The 16469-nt window shown below is 40.5% G+C and overlaps 1 protein-coding gene across 1 annotated transcript; it reads left to right on the top strand.

Annotated features, from left to right (window-relative positions):
• The first annotated feature begins 297 nt into the window (after window positions 1-297).
• Window positions 298-16377, top strand: slc5a5 (solute carrier family 5 member 5). Its single transcript, XM_077223616.1, has 16 exons — window positions 298-507; window positions 675-1095; window positions 1472-1537; window positions 1782-1833; window positions 1987-2054; window positions 2387-2541; window positions 2636-2776; window positions 2940-3069; window positions 3155-3243; window positions 3333-3445; window positions 4099-4169; window positions 4258-4344; window positions 4443-4645; window positions 4778-4872; window positions 14808-14893; window positions 15349-16377. Exons 2-16 carry the CDS (start codon window positions 742-744, stop codon window positions 15451-15453), a joined length of 1815 nt encoding a protein of 604 aa, XP_077079731.1. The 5' UTR covers window positions 298-507; window positions 675-741; the 3' UTR covers window positions 15454-16377.
• Window positions 16378-16469: the final 92 nt, after the last annotated feature.

The following is a 16469-nucleotide window of genomic DNA, read 5'->3' as shown; positions in this document are numbered from 1 at the left end:
GTATTTACATGGTACAGTATTTCAAAGAATGTGATGGAATCACATGTCCATGTCCAAAAAGCAATGGGTACATTTAGTTTCTTTTTTATCAGTGCTTATTAAATCTGTCAGAGTAATCGAAACATTAGATCATGACTTTCAAAGCAAAGAATTGTTTTTAAGATTTTAAGAAACAAAAATTAAGGAAAGAATCAGTGGTGTCAAATGACTCTAACTCTGCTGTCAGTCTCAACATACTCCTCCCTCCACGTATACCGGTACATTCATTCTTAATTCCCCTCCCATCAGACTGCCTTCGATTATCCAAATTATCAGCCCAGACAAATAAATCCACCTCTATTTGAAAGAATGCTCATTCACTTTCCACACTGCTGTCAGTGAGTGTGAACATATCTTTAAACCAATCCTTTTTTCTATCCTGTATGAGTTGATTACTGTACATGCTGGTCTGTGGAATTTGGTCTTTTCATACACTCATAAACTCATTTTGCATGGTTTTGGTCAAAGGTAAGGTGTTTTTTAAATATTTAAATAGTGTGTAAAAAATAAAAACTCAAGCTGCTTTTACCTTAAATGACACTTTGCACTGCATGGGCCCTAACCTCTGAAAGTCAAAAGAACATAACAGGGAGTCGATTGAGAATGCATTATGATTTCTGAGTTTGTTGTTACAGCTGACAGTCTCTTGAAGAGAAGGACTCTACTCATTTAGGCTCTGGCAGAGTCTAAACAGAGAGCACTATGGCTTCGGACTCAGACAACTTGGGCTTCTGTTTGGTGGACTATGTAGTATTTGCTGCTATGCTGGGGGTTTCGGTGGCCATCGGGCTATTCCAGTCTCTGAGATACACCCAGGGTCGCTCGAATGTGGACAACTTCTTCACAGGTGGCAGGGGTTTCTCTGCTGTGCCGGTTGGACTGTCGCTCTGTGCCAGCTTTATGTCAGCAGTCCAAGTGCTCGGCGTGCCATCTGAGGCATATTTATATGGCTTTAAGTTTCTCTATATGTGCCTGGGACAAGCCCTCAACTCACTCATTACTGCAGTTGTGTTTGTTCCTGTATTTTATCGTCTCAATATCACCAGCGCACATCAGGTTTGTTTGTAGTCCATTTATCTCTTTAGTAGTTTTGCAATATGTTTATATATATATGCACACACTCTCTCTATATGAATTGCATACCAAGAGTCGCATTGAATTTCATGGATTTCACAAAGAATGTGAGGATGAGTAATTTCTCTGTAGTATGTGATCAAAAGACATGTAGGCTACTAAACAGTGGAGTCTACAGATTTGAGGCCACTAGTGAAATTCCTTCTATTTAGCTTTTTTTCTAATTAAAAGGCATTTTCACAATTTCAGTTTTGATGCTTTTAATTTTCAGTATTTAGTATGCTCCCCTAACAAGCATTTACATACTTTTGGACTGCACCGTTTTTTCATGTGTGTGTGTGTGAAATGTATTTGTCAGTATTTAGGAATGAGGTTTGGAAGAGGGATGCAGCTCTTGGGAAGTTTGCAGTTCATTGTAGCCACAGTAAGATTAATTCATATAATCGTAAAAAAAAATACAATACTATTTTTAATACTATAAAAGCAATAAGTTGAAATGAAAATGTAGAATGCTGATCGATAAAGCCTTGAATCGTATCTGTATACTTTGAATTCCAATATTTAGTTTGCACAAAATATGTATTAAAACAATAATAATGTGTTTATTTTAGTTTTAGGTTTGTGTCTAAAGGATACATAATGCTGATATTGTGTTGTTCTTCTTTTAGCTTCTCTACTCTGGAATAGTGATCTTTGCTCCGGCGGTCATCTTGAATCAGGGTAAGAGAAATAAACTGATTTCTTAGCTTAATTCATGTGTCCGTATGTGAGTCATTACAAATCCATCAGTGGTTCCCATATATGACTGGTTGGAAATTATGTGTTTGATTATGCCCTTATTCTTAACAAGGTTTTCTTCTTTACTGAATCAAGCCACAGGCCTAAATATGTGGGCGTCTCTTTTCTCAACTGGACTCATCTGCACATTTTACACAACAGTGGTAGGCCAGTGTTGTGAAATCTTGCCTGATTTGAATAATACGAATACTAGTGTCCAAAACGGTCTTTGCTTTTTTGGTGGACTATTTTGACCCTTTTAATGTGACCAAATATTTCTCTTAAATTGTGTATACTGTAGTCGCCGAAAGTGATGTCGGGGGGGATATTTGTTTTAAAGGGTCAAGATGTCAATTTTCCTAGTCTGGATATCACTTTTGGCCTGTGTATTTGTATATGATTTGTGTGTATGTATTTGAATGATTAATTAATAAAACAGTTGCATGCATGTGTAAATGTTTGTTTGTGGACGTAATGTGTTTCCGTTTTCCTGCAGGGTGGTATAAAGGCTGTAATCTGGACAGATGTTTTTCAGATTGTTGTCATGCTCTCTGGGTTCATTGCAGTCTTCATTCAGGGCACTGTATTGGCAGGAGGGCCTGCCAGAGTTTTAGAGATCGCCAACAATGGATCCCGCATCAATTTTAATGAGTATGAACAGTAAATGTTTTGAAATCTGTTAGATTCTCAAATTAATTAAATGTTTATTTAGTTTTATATTGCTCATTCCGTCTCTGTGTTACAGTTTTGCCATAGACCCTCAGAGGCGGTACTCATTCTGGAGTTTCACAGTGGGCGGTACAATGGTCTGGTTATCCATGTATGGAGCCAATCAGGCCCAAGTACAGCGTTACATATCATGCAGGACTGAGAAACAAGCCCAACTGTGAGAGAATAAATCAGTCAAATCTGTCTAAAATAACCTCTTCAGTTCAGTCTACTAAATTTAGTTTTGTTTGGCATTCAATTTCTCCTAATAATGATTGTTGAGTAACTCACATACAATATTTTCTGATACAGATCCACTGAGTGTCAGTATTGTTCTGCAGGGCGCTGCTGGTAAATCAGGTGGGTCTGTGTCTGATTGTGAGCAGCGCAGCCACCTGTGGCATTGTGATGTTTGCTTTATACTCCAACTGTGACCCGCTGAAGACTGGCAGAATATCTGCACCTGACCAGGTAAGTGAATACATGAACCTGCTGGATCCTACTAATCACTATTAAAATTGAAATAAAAAAACTGTCTTTATCTGTATTTTCACAGTACATGCCGTATTTGGTTTTGGACATTTTCCAGAATCATCCAGGCTTCCCGGGGCTTTTTCTAGCCTGTGCCTACAGTGGAACTTTAAGGTGGTTGAAACTATCTTTGGTGAGGTGTTGATTACTGATACAAATAATAGGCTATACTAGTAATAAACCACCTTCTTCTTTTTGCACAGTACGGTCTCTACCAGCATTAACGCAATGGCAGCTGTTACTATGGAGGATGTAATGAAGCCATGGCTAATCACTGTTTCACAGAGAAAACAGATCTTGCTCTCCAAGTCCTTATGTAGGGTCAAAAGCCGATTCTTTACTTTCCTGTGGTGCAATAGAGTCGATATATATATATATATATATATATATATATATATATATATATATATATATATATATATATCAACATTATATAATTTGAATATTTTTTATATATTAATATAAAAATAAAATTATAGAATTTGAATTTGTATTATATAATCTGTATTTGTTTGCTGCCTTTAATAATATGCTGATATGTATTTATTTGAAATTAAGGGGAAAAGATTATTTGAATATATTTATATAATGTTATATTATATAAATATAGTGTTAGATTTATTTAATGTTATATTATATAAATTATTATAAAGTGACTTAACTATAAAAATATAACTATATAATGATTGTATTTATTTGCTGCCTTTATATGTTGATTTTAATTAAAAAATTAATTGTCATAAAAATACATTTACATTTTTATTTAATTCTATTTCAATTTAAATTTAATGCTGGATTTGTAGTGTATTAAAAATTAGACTATTAGTGAGATTTTTATACAACACTTATTTAACTAAGAAACTATGATGGGATTCTGCAAATATCTGATGATATCAACATGATAATGTTTAGAAATATAACTACAGTGTCAACTAATGTTATTATTGTTTGTTTACATGTGTAAAACAGCTCTGTTGTACGGGCTTGGCTGCATTACAATGGCTGCGCTCTCCTCCCTGCTGGACTGGGGAGTCCTTCAGGTGTGAACCACTGAAATAACTGTGATTTTAATCAGGCTGTATTTCAATGTATGTGTCTCTGCTCTAACCAGCTTTCTTTTAACCTCAGGGTTCGTTCACAGTCATGGGTGTAGTGAATGGTCCACTTCTGGGAGCGTTTGTGCTGGGCATGTTTGTTCCAGCCACAAATAAACCGGTAAGGCTCCATAAACATCACTGTTATGTGTACACCATATATTATTCAATCCCTCCACTCGATGAATAGCCATGTAATATTTATTTCTCACACTATAGGGGGTGTTCTCAGGTGTGGCTGTGGGTTTCTGTCTGTCTCTATGGCTTGCTGTTGGAAGCACAATTTATCCTCCTACACCACAAATAATGGGTGTTTTACCCACTAGTGCTGATCACTGTCTAGCAACTAATGCAACTCTCAACAGCACCACAGCAGTCACTAAATCATCTATTTTGCTATCATCAGTCCCCCGGGATTATGGGTAAGATTCTAGAATTTGTATCACATGTTATATTAACCATAATTGCAAATTATTGCACTGCTCTGTGATTTGAATTACGTGTGAAATATAGCACAAGAGTTAAGTTTTCTTTTTCCAACTAAATTCATGCAGCTTTCAAAATATCTATTCAATATCATACCTGTACTTCGGAGCCCTGTCAACTAGTGCAGTCATGCTAGTAGGTGTGGTGGTTAGCTACATTACAGGTGAGAGAAACTCACTTACAGTATTGTGAAAGGGATAGTTCACCCAAAAATGAAAAATCTTTCATTAATTATTCAGCCTCATGTTGTTCCAAACCCTTAAGACTTTCGTTCATCTTTGGAACACAAATGAAGATCTTTTTAATGAAATCTAAGTGATTTTTGTCCCTCCATTGACAGTCCACGCAACAGACACTTCAAAAAGTTAATAAAGAGATCGTAAAACTAATCCACATGAACAAAATGGTTTGTTCTTGCGCATCAAGCTTTATGGTTGAGCTTCTGTTTATGTTTGCTGATCAATGTTTAGATGTGAATAAAAGACTAAATTCAATCTGTTCATCTTATAAAGCAATCGAGTCTCTTCAGAACATTTGGACTAAACCGCTCAATTCATATGGATTAGTTCCCTTTCATTGGGGTCCCCTGGAAACATTTCCATTGTGTTCTGTGTTATTTGCAGCGCGTTTCTGTATTTGGTTGTGTTGTGAACTTTTGCACCGCGTTTCTGTATTTGGTTGTGTTGTGAGTATTTGGAGCACACGTGTTATGAAACTGATTAAGGTGTTTTCTTAATTTGTAGGTGTTCTTCTATTTGCATGCATTTTCTTCAGTTGCAGCGCGTTGAGCTCTCTCAGCCACCGTAGTTTTCACAGCTCAGAATGTTGCGCCTTCAATGAGAATGTGAGTGCTCACATCTGGCTTGCACTATCGTCCTTGTATGTGTAGCCGCGGTCATCCTGGGTGCTTCAGCACCAGAGAGAGCATTTTTTCCTGAAAGAGCATACACGGTTTGACACTGCGTCTTTTTCAAGACGTCATTCAAACCGTGTGTTTTTGGATGCGGTCGTTTCCTATCCTAATGTGACGGCCACGATCACTGTTTCACATGCCTGGTCTTAAGTGTGCGGAAACTGTGTTTGTGGGTGGTTTATGTTCTGTCTGAGAGCATGACCACGTCGGCACGTTGTTCGTCTTGCCTTTCTTATTAAAGGGGTCATATAATGGTACATGCACTTTTACAAGTGGATTGTACTGAAATGTGTGTTGGCAGTGCCTGTACACAACCATCATATAATGATAAAAATCCATCCAGTGTTTTAGTTTTAATCTCCTTATATGTTTTCCCCTGCCTCAAATTGAGCCATTCGATCTTGTGACGTCACTAGATCGGACGCCCCTCCCACGATTGATAATTGACAGCAGCGTTTCAACACAGACCTGAGCGAGCTGTCATCGTAGTCCGCCATTGTTGATAAACTGGAGCAGAATGGCGTCTAAGCCAAAGTGGTGTTCTGTTCTTGGGTGTAATAAGGAACAGTCATTTTGGTGTTCTTAAATATGAACCGCTGAAGAAGCTGTGGCTGAGTTTTGTTTTCGAAGGGAATATTCCCCACGATCAACATTAATGCTTTAATGTTTGCGCGAATCATTTTTGAGAGTTGTACCTAACACTGCATAGATAACGTTACACATCACTGACATACCTAATAGTCCAGTCATTTTAAGCCAAAATGGGGGTCAACCTTGAACAAATTGCAACAGAAGCAAACTCAACTGATTTTGTATCCTCAATATGTCCTGAGTAAGGCAAAAAATAGCCACGAAGGGGAAAGTTTCGAAAAAGACACAAATATATCCCATTCATTCGCCTATTCATTCTTTTTCTCACGTGAAAAGGGTAAAATTTTTAACCTTTAGATATCACCATGAAAATTACTGAGTTGATTACTTACATCGAGACAAACAATAAATGTATTACAAGTTTTTTTAAATTGTTTGTTAAAATGGACAAACGGTGCATAATATAATTACGTATTAGCTAATTTGCATAATTACCCAAACAGTTCTAAACATTGGGTATAGCCAGGTGAAAATGTCTTGTTGAATCTTGTTGACATATAACAGTAAACTATTTAATATTAAGGTCTGAATGGAACCCATTTAGGCTACCCATGAACATTAATGCAGGAAGAAGTACTTTAGAAACCAGCCTTTATTAATTATTATCTGTGTTAAAGTATAATAATCAATAATCAATAATACAAATATCAAACAAGTAGAAATATCCTTATGAATATCAAATATCCTTTAAACAAGGTGCCACCACCCCCTCTATTTATCTACTATTATCTACTATTTATCTACACCCTGAGCACAGGTTACAATAAGGTCAATAACTCATTCCTTAGATGCAAGTACTTAGGTGCAAGTACTTCGAACTTGAAGTATAAGTCTATTGCTTGGTACGAGTCCTTTAGCAGCTCAAAGTGAGCTTCTATCATAACAGTATTGCAAATCTCATAGACATCACTGCCACATGGTATAGACGATCGAAATGAGCATTCTGTCTTGCACAGCTGTAGGTCTCCTGTGTCCACCGGCGACATATGCTGCGTTCCAGTCCACTTTTAGACATGCACTTGCAAACTTCCCTAAGCACTTCCCCTCAGGGGAATCCCTGTTGCCATTTTGAAGTGCGTTCCACTCCGTGAAGTGGACGAGGGAAGTTTATATGGACAGACACTCGTTCCCTCGATTTTGACAGAGGGAGCGAGTCTACTTCATATGTACACTTCAGGCAGTTCCATTTACCACAATGCAACACGATTGTGACGTCACCGCCGATCTCGTCTAATCATCACCACCACAAACAACTCTATGATATATTAATTCGATTTTTTTTATATAAAACAACCAAAACACACCTATATATATATGGATGCTGCATTAAACAAATTCTTAAAGGGACATTTTTTTTAAATAATAAATCAATTCCATAGCTGATTCCAAGTGATCAAGGGCTTAGGACGTTCCAGTTCAGCCCATTGCAGTTTCCGCCAGAAGTGGACACTCGTGCAACGTAGACAGTGCCAAGTGAAAGAGATGGAGGGAAGTTAGCGAGTGAAGGGCATGTAAATTTTGGACTGGAACGCAGCCATATAATGACAGTAACTCAAATTGTACGCAAACCGGAAATTGTAATGCACGTATCGCGTGTGCATGAGATATGTTTCTTGTGCGCACGCCAAACGTTTCTCGTGCGCACGCGATAGTCTTTATTTTTTTTATTTTTGCAAAGGTCCCTTTAAGGGCTCTGTACTGACAAGCCATTTACTGAAAAAAGTTTTTCATAACCATTAGCTGTAACATCAATCTGTCAATGAACTAACCTATAACATTACATTAAACACATAGCGTTGTATCTCACTACTCTACCCTGCCAGTACATACAAAGATAGATCAAAGTGACATTACGTTAACCAACCATTCAGAAACGTCCTGTTCGAGCCTTACTTGTCGAACGTCATTTTGTTCCGGGTCCGACTCCGGTTCAAATTGATATGGTTGCACTGATGTGTCCTCAGAGACTCCCGCTGCCATTCTTTCTCCAAAATATACCCTCAACTGTTGTCAAGGCAACACTCCAGTGTGTTGTGTCAAAACGCCCCAAAGAACAGAGGGGCGGGGTGAGCAAAGTTCATTATCATTTAAAGACACATGCACTTAAATGGCGTGCTGAAAACAGAGCTGTTTTTGACCAGGTAAAATTTGTGTTTTCTTACAATACTAATGAGAATTTTTAATTAAAGCATATTACAAACTTTTCATTTAGACCCTAAAGAATCATATTAACTTATATAAAAATGGCATTATATGACCCCTTTAAGGTTTAAAGGGACACCAGGCAAGCCTGAGTGTTTTTTCTCTACGAAGCTCCCCCTAGCTCCCCCTGGTGTCTGGTAGTAAATGCTTTCAAACACACGGTCGTAAAAACGAGTTGTTGTTCCTCCCCCCTCGCCATGAGCAACCCAGTGTCATGGCGGGGAACAGAACACAGGAAGCAATTGCAAGTTACTCAATTTATTGAAGAGCTTAGACAAAACAATGACACGGGCGTGGAATGATGGCGCAGGGACTTCGATGGTCAGAAGTGATGACAGGAACCGTGAAGTGGTGAAACACAGAAGACGGAATCCACACAACCCAAACGATAATCCACAACGAACGACGAATCCACGAAGAACACGAACACCGGACGAGCGGGATGACAGGACTGGAACACCGACACAGGAGACATCAAACAACGATCTGACAAAGAGGACAAAAACCGGTGAGTATAAATAGGGTGAGGAAATGGACTGCAGCTGGTGGTGATATGATGATCAGCTGGAGCGGATCAGGTAATGACACCACACTCACGCCCACTACGCACGTGCATTCATACAACAACATAAACACGAGACGAGAAGGAACCAGAGAATAGAGATTGCTAATGTGACGTCATCGTGACGTTTTACCAGTGGTGAACGCAAAGCATTTTGGGAATCCGCGGCACAAACAGAAGGCGTCAGACTTGATTGCATGGAGGGAAGAACGCAGTGTTCAAGATGCTGTCTACCTGCTGTGTTATAAACCGCAATAGTCCTTCTTGCACAGTTTTGAAAATGAACGTTAAGGGTTGTTTTAAGGACATGTTTGTGTATGCTCGTAGACAGCCACTCCGAAGCCGTCAGAGGCGATTCTAAAAGATTCAAAAAGTCGAGACAGGACCATCGTCAAAATTCGACCCACCACTCTAACTTAGTTCATCCAAAACTAACTAGAAAATAGACTCAAAATGCTAAATACCTGAATTATCCTTTAAGAACGAATCAATATATTTGTTTTCCTTAATTTTAATGAACCCTAACTTTATTCTCATCTGAATGGTAAATAATTGATTTTCGTATAAAATAATACTACCATTAAAAACACATTTGATTTTCTTTTTTAATCAATGTAGAATGTGTAACTGCTCTGAAGAAAAGAAATGAAAACCAATGCAATATGATTAATGTCCAGAAGATGACAAACTTTTTTGAAATGGGGTTGGATAAATATGTTGCTTTTAAAACTGTATGTTTGGTTGGGTGACAGTTGTAGGTTACAGATTGAGTTGTGTGACAAAAGCGCAATGTTGTGTTTTATTGCGAGTGTAAGTTACACAGATATAAGTAAACACTTTGCAGTTTTAATGATAACCTCTATGAACAAAATAACGGAGTATGTTTTTATGTTTCCACTGTTCGATCGCGCGATTCGCGCCCGCGCCTCTCTCTCTCTCTCTCTCTCTCTCTCTCTCTCTCTCTCTCTCACACACACACACAGTTCGATCGCGTCTCTCTCTCTCTCTCACACACACACACACACACACACACACAGTTCGATCGCGTCTGTGTGTGTCTCTCTCTCTCTCTCTCTCTCTCTCTCTCTCTCTCTCTCTCTCTCTCTCTCTCTCACACACACACACACTCCAGCATGCATTGCAATCTTGACATGAATTCTGACTGCATGAAGATAGATGAGAGAGAGCGAGGAGTGTGGTGCTTAAAACATTAGCATACTTTTGAACGGACGACAGTTTTCTGGTATGGTCCGACAATGTTTTCTTTAGCCCGCTGCATTTTGTAGGATTATATTCTGTTTTTCTCGCTATTTTTTTTTTCATGCCAGAACCATAGAACGTAAAAAAATAGGCCAGAACACTAGCCTGCTATGCCAGCCCATGTAAACGGGCCAAACATACCCATAATTCTTTGCGTTCTGATGACGTTGCCGCCCAGTTGGTCACATGTCTTAGCGATCTCTATAGTATACCGTGACACCCAGCTGATCAGCTGTCAACCCTGCTGAGCATGAACCGGCTATTTCAAAACCAGTTATGTCTACCGAGGTAAGTAAAGCAATATTTTCTTTCCAACTGATGGCGATTTTTTTTAAATTGTGTTGTCATGCATACTAGTATTTTTACCGGGAACGAACGATATGAACGAGGCGACATCCGGCCAAGGGAAGGGGTGAGGGGATGGTGTCGGTGTGTGACCTTGTGTATGTGTGCTTTGTTTGGAGGGCGGGAGGGGGTTGGGGTGTCACTAACAGTAACTTGATAAGCCCACGTAACTTCTAACGTATATTTGCAAACAAGACGGTCACAGAAAATATTTGAGTCTGGGCTTCGTTGTAGTTGAGAGGATTTGTAGCATCCCAGCAAACACGTTCCCCTAACGTTCCCGAATGGTCCCATGAGGTTATTTTTTTGGGAACCAAACAAGAACGTTATAGGAACGTTCCATGTAGGTTCTTTTTAGGTTCCATTTTTATAACGTAAGGAAAACGTTCCGGGAACGTTCCCCTAACGTTAAGGGAAAGTTCTAGGAACATTCTGGGAACCAAAAACTAACGTTCCCAGAACGTTCCCAGAACCTAAATTTGTTTGCTGGGATATTATGGATCAATACATTACAGAATGCGATCGGTGAGCCATCGGCTTCTACACTATGTAGCCAAATAAAAGCAAAGTAACACCTGGATGCAACATGCAAGCTAAATTAGACACATTCTGACTAGATGACATCGGGCTAGATCAAGCCAAAATCTCCGCTAGCCATTTAGACGCGGGTAGGATACACCGGTGTCTTGATTTGAAGAATTTGATATCTATTTATTTGCGAACTAAGTTACACAAATAAAACCGACAGAGGAACGGCCAAACAACTAACGTTACAGAAATCAAACGTGTTTGCTAATGACAATGCTAACATCAAAGTTATAGAATAGCGTACTAGTAACTAGTAAGCCGGTAACAGACAGCGATCATAATCAAAACCTTTACAGACAATAGCAAACATCCTGAGGTCACAATTACATGAAATTTAAATATTAAACCGTTTATTCCAAAGATACTTACAAGTGCAAAGGCAAGAAGGCCAGGTCAGCATCCGTTTTGCAGGCTTCTGTTTCTCTCAGTTCTCGCCATTCTGAATAAGCCGGTCCGATATTTACTCGAGTCGACTTCAAGCTCGGTCAGTCTCCCGTTTCCTCTTTCGTTGGTCCTCCGACAAAGATTTCCTAGCTTTCTGCTTCTTTTTTACAGGCTCAGCCATAACTCTATCTATCATTGCCCTTGCTTACAGCTAGCCGGCGCTTGAATGGGGGCGTGTACGTGTGCAGTGCCGTCAAGCAATTCGTTACATCGCGAGACCTGATATCACGCGATACTTCCTGACGGCGAGCCCGGCGGCCCACAGGCCCAATGTTGCAAGTGAGTTTTTTACGCTCTCAGGCACCAGGGGGGTGCGAAACCACCACCATACAACCCGAAATAAGTAATATAAACATTCCACTGACTCCGAAGATGTTCAGTTAAGGTAAAAAAGTTGCCTGGTATCCCTTTAGGTGATCAGCGTGCCTTGTGCCGTCGAGCTGCCGGCTGACAGCGCAGGTTGTCACGGCAACCCAGCGCGCGTAGTTTGGCTCTCTAGATCCGCGGTCGAGACTCAAGTGCCTCAAACGAGGTGGAGTCCCCCCGCCTATGCCCCGATCTAGTTCTTCTTCTGGTACAGCAGAAGACGCCTTTTTTAACTTGACAGGAGGATTATAGTGAGGGCTTCCCCGCCCGGTAACCAATCCGTGTGGCCCCCTCACTCCTCTATCGCATTGCAAACATATTGACTCTGTTTGTGGGTGGTTATATTCTCTTATGAGAACATGACCACGTCAGCACGTTGTTCGTCTTGCCTTTTTCATTAAGGTTAAGCAATCTGCGTGCTGTGTGCGTGCCGTCGAGTTGACGCCACATTCACTGTCTCGCATGCCTGGTAGCTTCTGGATGGGATGCTGGTCATTCTCATGATGGATCTAGCATTTCATTGGCTCATGCTGAATCCGATTCAGACTTGACAGCCATGCTTTCCCGGGTTACACTGGGGGCGCAGTGCAACGCGTAATCGCCTTGCCCCGCCCCCGTGCCTTCCCGGATGTGTGTGAAAAACTTTTTGCAGTATGGAAGCATTTTGGTTCCAATATGGCAAGCCAAACGTACCAAAAGCTGCAAAAAGTTTTTCCTCTCTCACTACCCTCAATGATGGGGCAGCAGTGCTACTGCAGACCACCATTTCCCTGCATGTGACAGCCACCCTGCAAAAAAAAAAAATATTGTGGAAGGCCAAAACAGTCATAATGCATGAGGGTAGTCGGGGTTGAGCTGCGCCTGGCGACTGACCATATTTAAATTCACAGCGTTGGCCCTCGGCCAGATGATGTCCACCCTAGTGGTCCAGAAGCACCCCCTGGCTAAACCTTGTAGAGGTGTGAGACATCGCCAAAGTTCGCTTTCTTGATGCTCCCATCTCACGAGGTGGCCTTTCGGCGACACTGTTGGAGACTGTGCCCAGCGGTTCTCCGCAGTTGAGGCTGAGCAGGCTGAGGTAAGCCAAACACTTGCCTCAATGTGCTCCCTAAGTCTCTGGGGGGCATCCCCTCAGTCTGTTTGTCGCCATGGGTGTCAGTCCCCTGCGAAAAAAAACCAACAACCTCCGCCAAAGCCAGCTCTACTGTGACATTGAGCTTTCGCAGGAAGACGGCACCACCCGTCTCAGCAGCCCTTAGAAGGGCAACCCAGAGTCAACTGCTCTTCCCCGGAGGAGGGCCGGGCGGAGAACTTTTGTTGAATCATTCTGTTCTGCCACTGGCGTCTCACCCAGCGGTACCAAATTCTCAGCAAAGCAGCTTCTCTATATCTGGATCCCAAGAGAGCGAGGTTGAGGTCGCTGGCTCAACCGTACCATCAGACTCGGCTATGCGACTCAGTTCACCCGGCGTCACCCAGGTTTTATAACCTATGTGTTGAGCCGGTAACACCAAAGTTCCCGATCTAATGTTGGCTTGCTGCGCCACTCCCCTCCAAATGAAGCGGATACGTGCGCTTTTTTGCTCCAGTCGAGATCCCCACCCAGACGAACCTTGTAGAGTTCCTCCGCACCCCTTCGGCAGTCGGACGTTGTGGAGCATCTGACGCCAAGCCTAGAGCTCGTATGCTTGTGTAACTTGTGCTAGGCTGGGTTCCATATGTGGTGATCCCTGCGGCGATCCCATATACGTATTCTTCCACGACCAGCTCCCTGCGGTGAGCCCGTGTCTTTCCCTTGGCAGAGTCCGCTCTGCCGTCACTGTCTGGTGTAGCCTCCCGCTTCTCAGGCTGGAGCCACCCCAGTGACATTCCATATGTGGCACTGCCCCTTCCGGCCAGTCCATATGTGTATTCTCCACATGTTACCTCCCTTCGGGCAGGATGTGGCTTCCGCAGCGTCCCTCTCTCCTGGAAAGGCACGCTTTCTCAGTGTTATCCAAGAGTTCCACTGTGTGGGTTAAAACGGAACAGCAGTTCGAACTCCCACTACGCAGGCCTTCCGTCCCAGCCAGTTGGGGGTCTGAGAGTCTTGCGTAGGGGGCTGGATGTGGCAGCAACTGTGGCGTTTTCCATGGGATCCCAATTACATCGTCTTAGAGCGACTGAAAGGGAACGTCTCGGTTACTAATGTAACCCTCGTTCCCTGAAGGAGGGAACGGGAGACGTAACATCCCATCGCCGCGGTTACTGACAATCGCTGTTCGGCCAAAGACGTCTCGGCTCCTCAGCGTAAAACAATATGCGACACACCTGCTGCTCGTTATATGCTCGCGCTTTAAGCAGAGCAGCTGATGCAATTATCGCATGCCAATGTCCATTGGCTCGTTTTAATACTCTCGAAGTAGATTTGTCTCTCAAGGCGATCCCAATTTACGTCGTCATGTCGACGTTACGTCTCCTGTTTCCTCCTTCAGGGAATGAGGGTTACATTAGTAACCAAGACGTTTTACGATCTTTTAATAAACTTTTTTAAGCATCAACATGGTAGTTGAGAAGCTGTCAATGGACGGACAGAAATCGCTCAGTAAAAAAAAAAAACATCTTAGTTTGTGTTCTGAAGATGAAAGGGTTTGGAACGACATGTGGGTGAGTAAATGATGACAGAATTTTTATTTTTGAGTGAACTAACGCTTTAATAATTAAAACAAATGAAAATATCAACAGATGTTATTTTACCTTCAAATGAATATGTGCTGAATTACTGCAGGACCCACCAAGAAGGATTCTATCAGTCCTGGCTTACTACGGTGGAATTTGGAACAAAAAACCTGCGATGTGTCCTTGCGTAACTTGGTAAGTTAGATGGTAGTAGCTGTTCATTTACTTATTTAACTTATACAGTTATATAAATTTGTTGTTTTTTTATATTCTTATTTAGCTTTATTTTTATTTCAGTTAGTTGCCAAGACAACATTTCTAATTTGGTTAAGTTTAGTCTGTTTTTTTCCAATATTTCATTTTATTTCTCCTAACGAAAACAATTTTTGGTAACACTTTTTTTCAGTGTCCTTGTTACATATGTTACATGTACATTATTGAAAAAACAGTAAATGATGCATAATTACATGCAACTAACCCTCAACCAGATACTAACCCTACAGTAAGTACATGTAGTTGCTTAATATTACTCAGTGCTTAAATATATGATTACACTGTAACAATGACACCTTAAAATAAAGTGTAACTGAATTTTGTATAGTTTTAGTTAACAAAACCAACACTGCTGAAAATTATTCTTGTCTCTACAGAATGAAACTACAGCAGACAATCCCACCGAAATCCTTCTCAGTTCAAAAGAACTATTTGCCACAGCTGATAAACAAGTCGTTTTACTGAACAAAGGTGAAGTTTAGAAAGGTGCAGGACCCGCTTTAAAAGTCAGGTTTCAAAATAAATTTTCAAGACATAATGCAGCTTAATTCAAATTTAAAATGATTTTTTGTGGAATAACTTCTGTAGCTTTGCACAATGAAATGTTGAAAGGCACAGCTTTACTATTTAACATCATGCAAGGTACACTCTGTACAGTCTTGCATATCAAATGTGTCAAAGCCATACTGATTTGGTTATCTTCCTTTTTGATTGGCATTACTGAATACCTGACCATCACCACCTGATTCAAAAGATGATTCTTTGATCTGTATAACAATAGTGCTTTCTTTCATAGTACAAACTCATGCACAATACGTTTCTGTTCATCACACACCTGCATCGCACCTGTTTGTCAGTTCACTTTCATTCCTAGCCAAGTTTAGAAGAGAAGAGAGCATGAGCACGCACACAAAAATCATTTGAAATTTGTTTAATTAACAAAATGCTTTTAAAGGAGACATATCACTATGATCCAATAACTTTTTGAAAAGTATGAATGATTATTAGTGGGAATTAATTAAAAGAAAATGTAGCCTAAATTGTTACACACTATAAAGATAGATTTTATTGACCATTTTACAATAGATTTTAACTACACCTACAATGAGAATTTGCAGACAGGAATATTATTTGTCAGTCTAAACCTATAAAACAAGGCTCATTAATGGGATATTAGTTTCTCAGCATTTCTAAGATCAGGGTCCTAGACCTAGAAAAGTACATAGAAAAGTCCTAAAAAGCCCTAAGTCACCAGAATCAAGATGAAACTGTTTCCGTGTTTATGTGTTGAATGATGTTGCCTGTAAAATTCATGCATATTTTTAAAATGTATTATTTGTTAGTAGTATCACAGAGATGAGCTGTAGAATAATGCACATTTACAATAAACTGAAATGTCAACACTACTATCAGGTGCACGTACTTTCTGATCAAAACAGTTTACATTAAAGTTTCATAAGCCACTGGGTTGTATCAGGCCAAACGGAAGAAAAACTAC

Source organism: Siphateles boraxobius, unplaced genomic scaffold, assembly GCF_051911475.1.
Source record: "Siphateles boraxobius isolate OS27281-9 unplaced genomic scaffold, OSU_SipBor_1 9, whole genome shotgun sequence".
NCBI lineage: Eukaryota > Metazoa > Chordata > Actinopteri > Cypriniformes > Leuciscidae > Siphateles > Siphateles boraxobius.
This window is presented reverse-complemented; position numbering and strand designations above follow the sequence as displayed.

Bases quoted from the DNA above. Each gene is read 5' to 3' on its own strand.
- slc5a5 (XM_077223616.1), top strand. From the start codon at position 742: ATGGCTTCGGACTCAGACAACTTGGGCTTCTGTTTGGTGGACTATGTA. The intron at 3,070-3,154 runs GTAAGTGAATAC...GTATTTTCACAG, and splicing joins GAATATCTGCACCTGACCAG to TACATGCCGTATTTGGTTTT. The intron at 14,894-15,348 runs GTAAGTTAGATG...TTGTCTCTACAG, and splicing joins ATGTGTCCTTGCGTAACTTG to AATGAAACTACAGCAGACAA.